This window comes from Thermobia domestica, chromosome 11 (assembly GCF_964235325.1).
Source record: "Thermobia domestica chromosome 11, izTheDome1.hap1.1, whole genome shotgun sequence".
NCBI lineage: Eukaryota > Metazoa > Arthropoda > Insecta > Zygentoma > Lepismatidae > Thermobia > Thermobia domestica.
This window is the reverse complement of record NC_137464.1, coordinates 111,983,271-112,000,798: the sequence shown is the minus strand read 5'-3', so window position 1 is coordinate 112,000,798 and position 17,528 is coordinate 111,983,271. Positions and strand designations below refer to the sequence as shown.

Here is a 17,528-nt window from a genome sequence, read left to right as displayed (position 1 = left end):
GACCATGTCACTCAATGTAGCCTCCATCTGCTCTGACGCATCCCATCCAACGTTCTTTCCTCCCCCTGAATGCACTTTGGTAAAATTCAGGTGGCTGGCTTTTACAACATTGTTTCACACAAGAAATGAAGTCCTTGTCACTGTCGATTGTTTTTCCTTGCAGGTAGACCTTTAGACGATCAAACAGGAAGGAATCTGAAGGAGCCAAGTTCGGATTATAGGAAGGCTGAGCGACGGCTTCCCATCCCATTTTCATGAATTTCTGCTATGTCATGATGGCTATGTATGACTTTGCATTGCCATGATGTAGTTCGATTACCTTACTTTGCAGCTCCGATCTTTAGGTCTGGAGAGCACCTCGTACCTTATCCAGTGACAAACAGTAACGCTCCTTGTTAATTATGGAGCCTAAGTTGTTGGGTCCTAATGTTTACTTCAGTGTCCATTGTGGCTTACCTGTGAACAATAGGAAACAATAATTATTACTATTTTGAAGCCAAAGGGTCAACGTATATTAACCTAAAATTTCATAATCACATTGCAACTAATAAAAATATTATACACACATGTGTGAGACTTACTGAAAGTTCTTTGTGTGTATATTCGCTCCCTAATAGATACAACGAACTATTTAATATGTGATATGAAATATAAATTTGCAACTCTGCAAGGTTTTTCAAAGAGAACTATTGGCATTTTGGCGCTGTTGAAAATTCATTCAAGTGTGTCTGCTAATAAACATACAATCACCTAAATGAACGTTATCTTTTAATAATGTATCCCTACAAACCTAATTTGGGAATTTCACACTTCAATCAGCATTACATCACTTAATTTACCACACAACACATTTTCGTAATTTGGTGACAAAGCAATCAACATCTCGAGCAACAACAACATAAGTATGTTATTGGAACAATAGAGCATTCAAGGCAGTTATAAAGCATAACAATGGTCAAACAAAGGATATATTCAGAGAGGAATTCAATTGCAATGCAGGAAGCATTCACCAATATCTGTACCATCTTGGAAAATGGAATAAAATAGAGCGATAGGTGCACATCAGTTGAGTACGGCTCAGAAAGCAAGATAAGCAAATACCTGTATTATGGAAAGAATTTGTTTCTGTACAGTGAAGAACGTGAGATGACAAGTGAATTCTTTACGATATTCCATGTTATAGTGTTCATTAATTGTCACCACCTACTCCAAACAATCATTGCGCTAATATCATGTATCGCGAACTATTGTTACCTCGCCAGACGGGATAAAAGATGGACTGCGCCTTTCTTCTCACCCTTCAGATCTTCGAAACTTTTGGGCATAGAAGTTTGAAATTTCGTTCAAAAGTTGTTATTGAACTCTAAGATGGCAATAAGGCGGAGTTTTAGGAAATGCGACTCCTAAGAAAGTGAGGGAAGAGGCTTGAGATTATATTTTGCCATTCATCAGATCTCTGAAACTGTTAGTCGGAGGAATTTGTACTATTTTTACTCTTCATCATATCTCTGAAACCGTTGGGTTTAGAAAATTGAAATTTTGCATACAATGTTCTCAGACTATAGAATAAATAAGATGGGATTTTGTGAAACTTAACATGTAATACCAGTTAGATGGAAAGGGCACTTAAATGTTTTTTCCATTCTAGAAAGCTGAATTTTCTATAAGCCCTGAACGGCTAAACATAAAGGTTAAACGGAGTTTTAAGACTTAGTACTTCGAACAGTAAGTAGGAAGAGTAAAATATTTTCCATTAGTATTACCAATTTCTTCGGAAAAGCTGAGGAAATGACCATGGAATTTGTTTACTACAGAGTGCCCAGAAAGTTCCTTTATACCTGCACTTCCCTTCATCCCTACATTATTAATACTCAATAATACTTGTTATTTGTCCAAAACGTTCGTTCGTATGTGCACCCCATTATCCCTACATCTCCATGTCCTCCTACTCATTTGCTTTAGCAGCTGCGGCGCTACAAACTGTAAGACTTCAAGCACATTTGTCCGCAGAGCATCACTTTCTACGTACCACTTCTTCCTGATTTGATGATACACCACGGGAATTGTATTGTAAGGTCCAGACTTCGAGGCGGGCAAGGATAAGAAGCTGTTGAATTTGGGACTCCACTGATCAGGTCAAAGTGCGTCCAGAAGTTCACGAACAGTAAGTGAAAAGTGCGCGGGAGCTTCATCGTGTTGGTAAACAACCTTGTTGTTGATGTCCAGATTCTGCAGTCGTGGAAGAACCTAGTCATGCAACATCTTCAGATAAGTAACCTGGGTCACGGAACCCTCAAAGCAGTACGGACTAAAGATGTGTTGTTCAGTCATTGTACCCCAAAGCATGACGTGCGGAGGATTGTTCTCCACTTTTTTTTATAAAATATTATGGGGTTTTCTTTGTTTATATGAAGACGTTCCTATCTCGCGAACTCTGATAAATAGCACATTGATCTGAGAAAAAACGCACTTGCGAACAGAAATGGTGGGGAAGGCCTCCAACAATATCCTGCATGCTTCCTGCCATCGGTATAAGTCATTGTCGTTTAGTTCATTGTTGGACATTGGCTTGAATGTGTGCAGGCCTAAGTCCATTTTCATGTGTACCTGCATGAGCTTCTTGCAATTCCACGTCCTGCAGAACGCTTTCTGATCGGCTTGCAGGGTGAACGCACCACTGACGCACTAACTTCAGCACACGTTTCGTTTCGGGTTGATGGACGACCAGAACGTGGGGCATCCGAAACACTTCCCAAACGAAAAACTTTCTTCTCCCACGTGATCAAAGTCTCATGACTTAGTAGTTACTTACCGAACCGTCTGCGAAACCGTCTGCAGCATACTTTCGTTGTACTTCTGTTCATGAACCCAAACACTTACCAGAAGCAGATTCTCCAAAGTGAAGTCACTGGTATCTTCCACTGTTCACTAAACACAGAAAGGCGAGACAAAAAGTAGTCAATGCATAGACTTTATTCTCCTTCCTCCGTGGGTAGTCATGTGGCAGTTACGGGACAATCAAGTGACAATTCACGTGAGGAGCATTGTTGTCATATCCATGAGCAGGATAGGTTAAAATTTTAAATATCTTAACATCTTACATTGTTACACGCATTTAGTTCGGAAGTAAAGGGACTTCCTGTTCACATGAATATTCCATGCGACAAATCGATTTGGCTGATTTTGAGATTGGCAAGATACACTCTGGGAAACTTTCGGAAAATTCATTTTGGGATATAAGAATTTTGTGTAACAATTTCATTTAAAAAATCTGGGGGAGTCTTCTAATTTCGGATGTAGGAAATTGTCTTAACGTTATCTCAACGAAAAACAAATAGAGTGATGAGGAGCTTGGATAATGATTTGGGATTCATTCACCGCATTGGGATTTCTTGAAAACGATTTGACATTTTCCTAAGAAGTTATTTGGGAGCAACTGTGAGTGAATTTACGTAACTCCAGTAAATTCGAACATGCATTAACAAGAATCTTAAAACCATATATATATATATATATATATATATATATATATATATATATATATTTGAATTATGTTCGATAAATTTTATTCTTCCCGTACGAGAGACGAAGCACTTCAGCTAGTACGAATAAAACCGTCCTTTCTCGTGCACAATTTACAATAAACATAATTGCATGTGTGAAAGCAATTGGATCGCAAGAAAGTCTCAAGAGGTAAATTTATTGAAGTAGAGTTCAATGGAATTTTATAGTACCATTCGCAATATAATAAAAAAATACATAGCTCCAATGTTTATTTCTTAACTTGGTTTGGGTACCCAATTCAGATCAACTTCTTAGCGCTTCTCCTCAATACATAACTTCATCTTAGGAAACACCTTTGAACGAATTATACAAAAGAACCATGGCAATCACTGGTTCGCCTCCAAATAAAAATTAACACTGCTTTTAGTTTTAAAGAACTATAAGATTGAAGGAAGTCTTTTCATTATACATGTTCTGTCCAAATTGGCAGATATTTTCTAATACATGCAAATGTAAATGCTTTCTCACACACCGCAGTCTCTCGTAAACTCCTTCGTATTATTGTCAGAATTATCCTCTAATATCGTCTATCAATTGTACCGGTAATATCTTACTTCTTCTCTTTCACTTTCTTTCCACATCTTTCAGTACATACCAAAGAATATTTTTTTTTCTCGAGCAATACCTTAACCAGTTTCTCCTTGTTTCTCCCCCAAAGGTCTCTAATAATTTTCAGCTCTGTTATACTTCCTAACTACCTTTCTGTTCTATCCAAGTAATTTTATTCACAACTACATCTTCAAAATTCCAATCACCTTTCCGTTCTTTTGCATAGGTGATCATATTTCTGCTTCGTAGAGAGTAGAGTACTCTCACATGTCACATGTGATGCATATCTTAGTTCTTATTCAATATTCCATATGGGAGCATGGTGACTTAAGTGCTACAGCACCCTACTGGTGTGAGAGACTTCTGGTTCAATCAAAGGCCATGTAAGTTTGTGACAGAGAATATTATATCCATGGGACAGAGAATATCGTTTTCCTCCTACATTCTCATTTCCCCACGTCTTTCATATAATCATTCATTAACCATCTGTCCCATTTAACCCAATGAAGTCATGTTGACTCAGTGGTAGAGCGTTTACCTCTGTTGCGTAGAGTCAGTGTTTGATCCCCGCGCAATTAAGTTTAGGTGGACAACATCGTGTCCGTTTCCTCTCGTTTCCTTGCACATTGTCATTCCACAAATTCTTCCATCATTTCCATTTGCCTTAATCATTGTCTCCCTTAGCCTAAAAGGCATAATCGTGGAATGAGAAAAAATCAATTTCATTTTCAACATTTGCACAAAACGCCTTTCATCTTAGAATTTAAAAATCTATTTATATTCTTCCTTTCATCTCTTAGTTGCACCTTATATCATAAGTAATAATGCCATAGCTACCACCGAAACTCTACTTTCAACGAAAAAAATGAACTTATTATTATTTTTTACAAGATTAAATAGTCATAATCGCTTCACTCAAAAAAGTTAAAACCGAATTTTAAACTCGGCGTTTGGAGTGATTCTTCAAATATTTTTCTTTTGCTCCTCTCATCTTGAAATAAGGCTAGTTAACTAATGAACTAATATCATAAGGGGGGGGATACTTTGCATATAGATGTTGATTAGAATCCAAGCAAAAGAGTGCTGTACCAAGTCGTAACAACTTAAAACAGATATATATATATATATAAAATCTGGTTTAAAAATTTGATAAATTTTTCAGGAAAAGATTTTATTTTTTTATTTTTTCGATCTTGGTCTCTCGTGTTTCATCGTTTCCAAGTTGAGAAATAGTGTGTAAGTAGAGCATAATTAATTCAGCAGAAGGTAATGCATTGTTTGCACATTGTCTCCGTCGGTGGAACGCGAGGAGTTTCAAGTTTCTTGCCATCATACATTGTTAGTTCTTTCCACCGTTATCGTCCTCAGTACCAAAGGAAGAGAGAGACAAAAAATCCCTCGCATTTAGCTAATGGAGAGACAGAGCTAAGCGTGCCTGGGGAAAAAGGGATTCCAGCTCCGCTACTTTCCCCGTTCTAGTAATGATCCACCGTCTTCTATACCAGCTGCACAAACAGCACGAACAATTAAAAAAAATGTCATATGACAGGACAAGGACATGTCATTGTATGCACGCGTGGGTGGATGGCTCATGAGTGACAGACAGTTGCACGCGTGCATATCTTGCTTCCCCCTACTCTTTGAAGGATATTTTGTGATGGGTTGGAGTATCCCGTCAAACGAATCGTATTGAACTGTAGTTTACGTCTGTTACATTATGCTTCTCCAATGCGTCCATCTCTACCTTTTCAGTGCATGATGCATAAAGGAAAATAATTCGAATGGCATATTGAAATTTATTGAAATTAGGATTTGCACATGCGCTGCACTAGTTTAATATCCTTTTAAAATATTGTTTTGAGAAAACGCTTATGTAAATGTTTACTACATTCTTGTAATTTACGATATATTTTAAATTACATTCTTGTAAATTACGATGTATTTTAAGTATGGCCTTTATCCCAAAATTGCTTATTTTAACATCACGCATTGAATGTTAAACAATGTACAGCATAAATTCCTAGTTGTATCGTATTTTACTTAGTGGTCGGAAAGCTTCGCTCCTAAAACATTCTCCTTTTCATAAAATGAACACATTCCGTTGTAATATGCCATTACAGTCTAGTGAAATTATGTTTTTAATAGGAGGGTGCCCGAAATTTTTTGCACCGACTGTACTTGACGTTTAACAAAAAATTTCTGGCTGTTCATATAATCCGTAATTTTATTTGTTATTTCTATTTCGAATTAGCATGGAGAACTGTAAAAAAAATTCATTAGGAATTATAGTTTTGGGAATTAATACCTTTATTTATATTTTAAATTAGTTATAAGTTTTGTATATGGATATGTAAATGGATTATTACAATTCTTACGGTGTCAGTGCTATCCGAAAATATAGATCCACTATTGGACGGAACTTTCCAGATCAAATAACCAATCTAAAATTCGACAGAATTTTCAGGACCACCCTTCACCTCTCTTTTAGATACCTAGGTCCTTCTAAAATCTAGTTTGATCCAGATTTTACCAAATTTTATTCGCTTCAAAGCCCCACCGCCAAAATGCTTAGTTTTGATTGGCTGATAAACCCACGCGATGATATTAGGGCGCAATTATTCCATTCTACGCCGGAAAATCTCACTGACAACAGCCAGATTCGGATCTCCAGCTCAGAAAGATAAAAATGAGCTAGAAAAACTGCAGTAAAAGGTAAAACTAATATAATAGTCGAATAACTACCAAGCAGGAAGCTACGGAGCCATAATTTGTTAGTTTTTCATAGTAAAAACCGGACTGAAGAAATAAAAAATAGATGACGCCATGTTGTGCAGATATTGTTAGTTATGGACAGGGTTTGTAAAGTGCATCAGTTTGCGAGTTTTCTTAGGAATCTATAAACAGTTTCGGAGGAGTGGTGTTTTCTCCCTTAAAATATTCTTATCCTTAAAATTATTCCTTTTCTAGTTACGTAAGGCCTGCCTCACTACCGTTTGTGTTCGTGTATGTAGTGGATGTGATTTCTTTTTGTATTTATTTATTAGTAACATGGCGGTATTTAATTTTGTGGTAGTCAGTCCAGTAATCACAATGCACGTGTAAATTTCAGTAAGGGCTCCTATCTGACTCCCAAATTGGGAGTCCGGCTTCCAGCGGGATGAGTTGAACATGTAGTTTGTTCCGGGTTCCTGCCCCTTCAGGGCAGGGGTCCTATTGCTAGCTAATACTCCGATATGTCCCCTCAGGGCATCGATTAAATAGGTCGAGAAAAGAATATGATTTAGTAAATATAAGGGCCAGTTGGCCCTGTTCATTTCTTTTCCTTTCGTTACCTTTCATAGAGCCGATTTAACATGGTAAAATCTGAATGATTTCTGTGTATATTTATTAGTATAACATGTATTAATGTAGTGTGTAGTATGAATGTGGCATGATGTGTCTTGTAGTTCGAGTAGTATGTGTATATTTGTAATGTAGTATCAGTGATAGTGATAATTAAGTGATGAAAGAGTGTGTTGGACAGTGTAGTATTTACTATGCGATAAATTCTTTATTATTCCGTCATTAAGTGAACTCATACACGATATTTAATAGTGAACGTAATATAGTATAATAATTCCGTGTACAAGGTCACATTCCGTTGTTCAAGGGTTGATTATATCGTCGCTAGCCCTAGTGTCAAAAGTCAGTACTAACCGCCATTCTTCCGTCGAGGTGCTTAGTGATTTAGTTTTCATGAAATTGACCTTTCTTTCCGAAATAAAACCTAGAAGGTATAATTCACAGCCCATATGAATGTACAGTTAGGTCAAGTGACCCAAAATTAATATATTCTGAAAGTTTCAACATTCTGCATAGTCTAGAACCTGAAATATTTAAATAAATAAACAATACGTAAATTTTTAACAGAAGTCGGGCGATATGATGCTAGTTCTTCGCTTTGAAAATATATTAAATGTCCATTTTTCTTCGTGGCTGTAGAATTTCATTGTTGATGCAGAATTTTATAAACATTAGACATTATCGCAGATAATTCTATTTTCAGTGAACATACATAGGATTTTTTTTTCTTTCGTTCTTAATAAAGCTACCAAGTATTACATAGTATTGTGTGTGTGGTAAAAGAGTCTTGGGTTCGAGTGAGGTTGTCGTGCGGTGATCGGAATGGGAAAATGTTTGTAGTGATTATAGATTTTAAAGTGTTATGATGAAATGTGTATATAGGCTGGGCGTAAATAGAGGAAACAGGGTGTTCGTAAGATATAGCGTCGTAGTGAATGAAAAGAATGATGATACGAATATTATATGAATATTATTATGAATATGAATATGAAGTATATAAATATTATAGTAAATGAATATAGTAGATAGGACACCCATATAGTTAAATATATAGTAGCCCAGTGAATACTTCGTCGCGTGTTGATATATAGATATTGAATAGATACGTGTAGCTACAAACATCTCGGGTTCTGACCCCTGCACCATAATATCACGCGGACCGGAGGGCGATATATAGTCGGACTATGGTAGTACTTTGTAGTTTTATGTGTCATAATAATAATCAACCATAGTAATACCATCTGATAGAATGGGTAGCATCATATAATCGCTGACTAGACATATTGAATAATAAATTGTGAAAAGACAGTGGTAGTTATACAACAGGGCTGTAGTGAATTATATTTTCTGGTCGGTTTTAAAAATAGAATGTACCACTCCGTGAGATTTTTTTTTTCCCACGTTACCTACTCGGGCTAGCTTACAATGTTCATGGAGGCGACAGTTCTGATAGGGTACAGAATCAAAACAATTAGTTATTGAAATTTATTTTCGCGTACCCGGATGTCGACCCCTAGTCCCTTTAAGTATTTTCATTTCTTTTCTTAGTTTAATTAGACGAGGGAAATTAACGACATCCCAGACTGTGGCGTGTCTGCGCAGGGTAGCTATCGGTGAGGTTTGGCATAGAAATCACCGATCCAAAATTCAGTTTATTTAATTTTTTTTTTATTTCGGCAAATCATTAGTTAGGGATATCTTAGATAATACTTCTATTCTAGTTTCATTACTGTCCTCGAACCTTCTTAGTTTTTCTAAGGGGTCGAATATTTTTTTCTTTTTTTTTTCTTAGAGATTTCAAAATTGGGGACGCAGTTACCTGGTCCCTTTCCCCCTCTCCTTTTATCCTGCTGGTCTGGGCCGGATACGGGGATCGGATTTCAATCTTACAAGCAAACTCTTGTGGGATTGGGATCTGATGGACACAGAACTTGCATCCTTGGCAGCAGGGCGCCCCTTGAGTCTACGTATTTGAGTAGACCACCCTTTTTGGCATGTTAAGAATATTTTGGCTATGGATTTTGTTGAGAGCGAAATTCGACTTCTAACTTTGTAGCGTTAGTTATTTCTCACTTAAGTCTTTGGCGCCCCTATTCTTCGTCTTCCTTCTTCTCTATCTCTCTCTCTGTCTTCATTTCTTCAAGTTTTTTTTTTAATTTTTTTCAACCTCCCCCCCCCAAGATTTTGAACTTGTTACTTACAATTTATTTAACTTACAACTCTGATCTGAAATTACCAGCTGAGACGTTGCAAGACACGATTCATGAATGGAGTAGATAATGATTGGGTCCTCCATCACATTTTGACCTATCGCTGAAATGAACAAAGACTTAGTATTTGACGACACTTCGATTACGTTCTTTCACCGTCGTTCGTCTTAAGTTTTTTTTTAATCCGTTGGTCACTTTCCTTTCTGTTTTGGTTTTCAATTACTTTTTAGTTAACCTGGGCCCAGAAATTGTATTTTGATTTACCTAGTTATATCTAGAAATGCTCTGTGTTACGTGCCTGCCTCACAGTTTTTTTTTCCTTCATGATTTAAACACGAATTGATTATATAAAAGTTAAAAATTTATAGACGCGCGGTATCAGATAAAATTTAATTTGTTTCCAAATGTAATGTTGGAAGTCATTTGTTTTCTTGGACAATGTTGCAACCTTTTTAGAATTTATTGTAGGGGTGATTAATTTAAATGTGTGCGCATTGATTATAAATAAATATATATATATAGAGAAATGAATACGTCGAAATGTATATGTAATTAGTATGTGAATATGATTTTAAAGTAAAAGTATGATATTAAATGTATTATGAATATATGTAAGAGCGCTCGTGTCTGTCCCCCTAGACGTGTATTGGTTGCTATAGTTTACCAGAAGTCTTCCGACGAATTTAAGGATGTAGATGTTGTTAAGAATACCGCCGTGCACTTAAGTAATTTTCCTTTTCTTCTGAATCAATGTAAGTGATAACCTCTGTACTTATATAATGGCATGCATTGAAAAAATATCGGCAGGTCTAAACGTAACCCACATCATAACAAATATTATCCCTGAACAATTAACCTAAAACCATTGTGGAAAGTGTACCTTGAATCCGTCTCACCTTCATATGTATCCTGTGACTTGACCAGTTTTTTTTATCCTCAATTTGAACCATCATACTCCGTACACCTGTGGAAGATCATTTTTTTTTTTAATCCGAACCATGTATAAACATATACGAAAGTGATCCTAATGAAAGGTCTCGTGAAGTGTCCCAGTGTTGGATAAATAACTTGAAATTATTCGATTAATAAATTTGGAAATAGACCGTCTAAGAGGAGAAACTTCCTCTAGTGAAAGTTATTTTCTCGAAATCCCTAGATGGGTATAGACGTAGCAGTGTGCGATTGCAGATATAAACTGTTACCAGTTACAAACCAAATATAGACGACGAAGGGTTTTGTAAACCAATAGATATATATATATACATATAGAGATATATATAAATGACCACAAACTAAGTTAAATGGAGCGAAACGTCTTGGACACTACGACTAGTGCGTGAGTTGTGATTTGGACGCTCGAAATTATTAATATTTTAATATCTCGACGTGAGGTAGAGACTCATATAAGTTCTAATACACCAAAAAGTTTTTTTTTCTTTCCTCTTTGTCCAATTTTTTTTTAAGTGAAATAAGTTTTTTTTTGCGTATGTCGCAAATCATCATTTTGCTTTAGCATGCCTAAGATATGATACATGTAATTATTTTTTTTCTTTCTTTCTTTTTCATTTGTCAATATGATTGAATATATAAAAATTTACTAGAATATAACACTATGTACTCTATTAATATATAACTAAGAATTTGTGCTTTTAATATTTTTTTTTCATGATTATTTGTTTGTCTTTTCTTTTCACTATGAATGTAATAAACTATTTGTACCCTTGTAGCTAGTTGATTTTCCTTTAAACATATATACACTGTCCTGAGTGAGTGAGCGTGTGAATGCATGATAGATTTAATTTAGGTAATTTTAGTGATATCCTTTGTCATATTAACATCTGTAATATATGTGTCATGTTTTAATATATGTGTTAAGGTAAATAACCTAGGTTATGAAGGACCGTCACTAACGGTTTAAATCGGCTCGAGGAGTGAAGCAAAAATAGCAAGAATAAGCCTAAATACGACATCTTTCTTCCAGGAAGTTGAGATTCTTATTGATACGATACATAAATTTATATTGAGTTTATAAGTTTGATTTTTTTTTTCCTCTTGGCTAATTCATATGTGTGGTCGATCCTAGAGGACAGAGTTCAGATGCTGGATAGTTATCAATCACCGGTTGGAATAACATTACAAAGAATTAAATTTCACCTTTCTCGTTTCCAGGTCTAGGCCTGGGCAACCCCACGATCGTGGTGCCTGGAGCTAGGTCTGGGTGGTATGAGGGAACATGTGTCTATTCCGAAGCATTCCAAAATTGATTAGTTGTTAATAACATTTAGAATGATTCATCTTTCAACGACTTTCTCGACTTCTTACTATAATTCCGGAATCATCCAGTAATCTGTTTTCTTATTAAAATACCCTATTTCTTTTCTTTCTTCTTTTCCTACCTCCTTCTCTTACCCTTCTATTTTCTTCTCTTTCTTTCCTATTTCTAATTGAAAGAAAACGGAGTCATGATTGAGAGTAGTCGCTATTGGCACGGTCAATAAGTTGTTTAGATGAGTTTTCTTCGGGAGTCCGATATGGAATAATTAACCATAACAAAAGATTTATTGGAAGTTACTTTATTGGAGAATAATCATGATTTCAATCAGTAAGTGATCTTTCGTAATCGTCCTCGTTAAAGAGAATTAATGTTAGCGACTCCTCTCCTCTACATTGCGTATTATTTTCTTCGTTTATTTTTTTGTTTTCTTTCACCGTTTAGTTTCTTTCTTTACAAAGGAACAGGATCCGTTCCTAGTTTTCTAATACAAAATACATTCATTTATTAATAGTTCATTATAAAGTTTCGTATCTTTAAAAAGTGCTATAGTTCTTTAGGGATGATATAGTTCTTGTCAAACATTCATCTGTATAAAAAATATTCTTCTTACACCCTTTTACTATTACATGTTTTTAACTGTACGACTTACCTAACACAATTTTCAACATATGAGATTTTGTATTAGATATGTATTCATTAAATAATTAGGAAAAGAATGCAGGGAAAATATTTAACTAGCCTTTTACTAAAATCCAATTATATGTAGAGAGTGAGTAGAAGATAGTCATTCAGAAGGATTTAAAAGTTAAGGTACGTCTATTTACAAAATATGGATTTCTGGCCCAATCTGACTGAGACTTTCATCAAGAATACAATATTGCAAATGGTCAACGTCTGATGAACGTCTAATTATCTTCTGATGAACGATCGTCTTCAAATTATCCCACGAACAAATATTCATCGATGGTAAGTTCGGGAAGCGTGTCGGCCATCAACTAGTAACTGGCGGACGGGACACACTACGGGCATAACAATATCCTGAAGCATGTCTGGCACGTCTCTGCGATTAAGGTGCCGTAGGTCTTATGGCGACAATGACTTTGGTTTTCCAAATCCCACAACCAGAGTATCACTCCTTCATAACTTGAGTTTCGGAAGGATCGGTTAAACGGAAAATTGTATCACTCCCATATACAAATATTGGTGATGGATCTCAACAATGGTGGTTTGCACCATTGATGAACAGGAAAGTATAGGAAAAATTGGGATCATCACGGAAATACAGCTGAACTTATTCACTATTGATTGATCCAAATCTTTTTTTTTTTTTTTAGTTCATTTTCAGCATAGCAATACTTACAGAATTCCATTCAATTAATTGAATCATCATCACTAAGGAGATACAGGAGTTGCGAGTAGTATACACTTAGGGTTGCCATATTTTAAAATTAGAAAATTTTCTAAATAGTAAGTATTGATGTGAACTTGTGTATTACAAATACGACCTGGAATCCTTCCGACTATTTTTTTCCCTGAATGTTTTGTTAAGTGACACTTCGAAACTTTTCTAACGAAAGTAAAGTAAATCAAATTTAGTTTTTGCCATTAATGTTTTATTAAGTTCAACAAATGTGAGTCTCGAATTGAAAAGTAAGTACTACAATAACATAGCTATCTGTAAGGAAAGTTTTCAAAAAAGCAAGTGATATACGCAGATATTGTTCATACGGTTTTCTCTCTAAGAAACACAAAATAATCTCTAAATTTTTATCATAAGAAAGGTAAAACACTGTTAATTAGAGCAAATCTCTTATTAGCAAATGGCTCTGCGCACGCGCACTGGACAACTACCTCATAGCCTGAGCCTGAGCGCAAGTCCAAATTTAACTCAATCGCGATTGACACAGAAATGTAGCGGTTTACATTGAATATAACAATACTTTATCAACAAAGTCATCTTAAATTTTTCTCCAATCCAAAAAAGCGGGTGGTTTTCCGTGATTAAGAGATAATTAAGCGGGGGACAAATATAGGACCTAAAAATCGGGTGGTACCCACTAAAATCTGGTAATATGGCAACCATATATACACTTGTCCTTTGTTGCGCTGCATAATGTGAACATTACTGATTGACACAGTTGAAATCGGCTGTTTATCTTCTTTGTACTCACTACTGCAAACACTATTGTCTACTTTGCCTCATCTGTTGAAGTCCACAGTTTACTGATCTTTGATCGATGTTCCACACTTCCATCTTGAATTTGGCCATCAGCTTGGCTACAATGTCATGTGTATTAGTTTTCCCGACCAGAATTATTCCTGTGGTAATCCTCTGCGACCACACTGCAACCGCCAGATCCTACTCGACGGATTGTTTTATGCGTTCTTCCTTTATCAGTGTCATTATCTCTCTTTACCTGAAAGATAGAACAGGCTTATCTTCTACGTACGGTAATGGTTAAAATCACTCTGATATGATCTACGAAAGAAGGGAATTTTCTCATTCTGCCTTATAGATTCAAACCTTGATTTTTAAAAACGCTAGTTTATAGCATAGCAATACTTAAAGGACTACTTCTCATTTTTTTCTAGTAGATATTATTCCTAGTATTATTCTTGTTCTCTTTATATGAAAATTAAAGATTTATGAAAATACAGTGTGTATAAACTTACTACAGTTGAAGACATCAATACCAGCCATATAGTTACTCAATTGCTTCCGATCAATCCTGGAAATAAAAAATGGCTTGATGGCACTTAAAATGAATCAGTTGAATTCAATGTAATAAATTTTTGCAAAGTTACAGCACTGGGCAAGAGGAGTTTCCCAAGAACATTATCATTATAAACAAAATGTAGGTAATTATTGTATATGATTGTTGGCTGCTGCAATAAATATGTTGAAATGGGAGATGATTATGTTGAGAAATAGCAGTTTTGATTTTCTGAAATAAACTACTTTTTAGCTACTTAAATTAGCGTCTTTTATAATATACCGCATAAAACAAAGAGAAAATCCGTGATTAACTAAATCTTACAGACTACCAATCTCATGTTGATAATGCGAGTTTCCACTTAATGCAGGTTACATCGAATTTAGATATTTTATTAACCACAGGATATAATAATCACATGATGTGATATATTGTATAACTCAAATCATATAAATATTTCACAGTGTCTGCTATTTACAGGGTGTCCGGAAAAGATTGTGTCCTTTTCTTTACCTTTTTCTACGTGCCCAGTGTGTAGAGAGAGGTATCAGTCACAAGGTTCGCTATTAGATACTCCAAGTTCAGCGCAACTTTCGACCACAGTTTGGGGTCAATTCACTCGGCAAGAATTCCATTAAATGTTGGCATTATACAATACATGGAGATAGGCTGCCTATACAAAGGCAAAAGCAATGGCTGTCCTTCACATTCAGAGGAAACAGCGGATAGAGTTTGGCAAAGTTGAACGTTTTTGCTGTCATGTGCAGAATGAAACTTTATAACACAATTTTCTTTGCAGAAATGTGTAACAGGGTACTCGTATCTTGACATGCTCCAGATGGGATTGGTATCACACCTTGAAGAGGACTCCCGAGCAGGGCCGGCTTTAAGCCGATTGGACCGATTTCTCCCAATCGGGCCCCGCGCTAGTGCCGTCTACTCTGCTCAGGGCCGGCCTTAGGTGGTGCGGGGCCCGATTGGGAACATTTTACGGGGCCCCAGGTTTACAACTAACTTGCACTAAGGTCTGTAGGATATATATATATATATATATATATATATATATATATATATATATATATATATATATATATATATATATATAATATTGCGCTCTCCCTGCTGGTCTAGTGATTATACCCATTTCTCTTTATAACGTTTTTCTATCTGCAAAATGTTCTGGTGGAAACACTTACCTTGCTTATTGCTTATAACAGCTATTTTTTTTTTTTTTTAGAGAAATAACTCAAATGGAAATGCAGACAGTGAATGAATTTCAAAATACATATTTCACCCTTGTGCCTCGCAGTTTTTCAAGAAGATTCTGTACCAGTATTTCATAGCCTAGTTTTCTTGTCTTACAAGTAAACCTATCGATGTCGAAATCTAGTTTCTTGAAAAAACTTGGCAGAGAAGTGTGGAATATCAAGAAACAAGCGTAAGCAAAATTTAAAGTGCTTCAGTCCATAAAAACGGCCGCTTTAGCCAAAAATCTGATTGATCAGAATAAGCCATAACAACGTATTTCAAGTTGGAAAATTTCACTTGATTTGTAAAGCACGTAAAGGGATTAAAAAAAAAAAAAACATTAACCTACACCGGGCGGAAGTAGACATCTATTTGAGGGTATGTATCATGACCGTTATCTTGAAGTCATCAGTCATCTTGTATCTCGCTGGACTCTTTTAAATAGGAAGGGGTTCATGTAATATATCAAATTGGGTTTGAATTTTACGAGAAATACAATGGTGAAATCTATGTTTCCATAAGTTTATATTTGTAAGACATAATGAAATGCACATTGATATGAATTCGTTGGTTCAAAGATTTCTTAACAGTTGTATCTTTTTGAAAAGAATTGAAGTCAGGAAAACCTACTGTACGCTAGTGAGAACATCGAGGTAGCTACTTATGAAAGATACGGGGTGGCACACGAAAAACGGGCCCGGCACGCCACGAGCATATACAAAAATACATACAAAGCGCAAAGTTTTGGTTAGTGAAATACATTTACTGTACTTACTTCATTTATTGAAGTGATCTTGTCTTGTCTTTTTCATTAGATGTTGAGAATGACCGTTTTGTGTTTCAATGCATTTTTGAGTTGAGTTGATTTTGAGTTTATCGTCCCGTTCAGCAGCGAGGCTATATGAGACGTGGACCTACTGATTAACGTGGAATCCGAACCACATGAGTTCCCGCCGAGAATCGAACCCGGGTCTCCCGCGCCAAATGCGCGTACGCTAACCGCTTAGTCAATGCATTTTTGTGCGCACACTAACATGTTATTGTACACTTTACCCAACTGTGCCGCATCAATTGCCAAAATCTTGTTACGAATATTTTCCTTCAAGTCTTCTAATGTTTTTGGATTATTTGTGTATACTTTTACCTTTAGATTACCCCACAAATAAAAGTCACAAGTGAGGTCCGTCGAACGCGGAGGCCACAATCCTTTGCTGACAGTAATTTCTTCTGCGAATCTTCCATGAATTCGTAGTAGTGACTGGCATGGTGTTACAGTTCGCCTTATCCTGTTGAGAGAAGACACAGCATGGATCCAACATTCCATTATGAATCATTTCAAGTAACCACGTGCAGTAATTCACACGGTTTTACTTATCTTCCTCCCCCAGTTCTTGGACACATGTCACTTTTTACGGTTTCATCCATAGATCTTTTAAGACACGTTGGCAAGACCTATTCACTTGCGACAATTTCCGTGTCGACTTCTTTGGACTCTTGGGATCATTCTTACCTGAATATCTGCGATCACAACAGGTGTATGAACAGATGGAGCTCGATTTTTTTTTTGTTCCGCACTGCACCTGTAGTACGCCACTTCTTCACCAAATCCTGTATACTGCTCTTTGT

General features: G+C 36.0%; 1 protein-coding gene across 1 annotated transcript in view; it reads right to left on the bottom strand.

Moving 5' to 3' along the window:
* Nucleotides 1–432: 432 nt before the first annotated feature.
* Nucleotides 433–17,528, bottom strand: part of LOC145664359 (uncharacterized) — a 302,947-nt gene continuing 285,851 nt past the window's right edge. Inside the window, exon 9 of the mRNA XM_081730996.1 lies at nt 433–456. Within this exon, the coding sequence (XP_081587122.1) occupies nt 453–456 (4 nt within the window). The 3' untranslated portion in view covers nt 433–452. The remainder of the gene's footprint in view (nt 457–17,528) is intronic.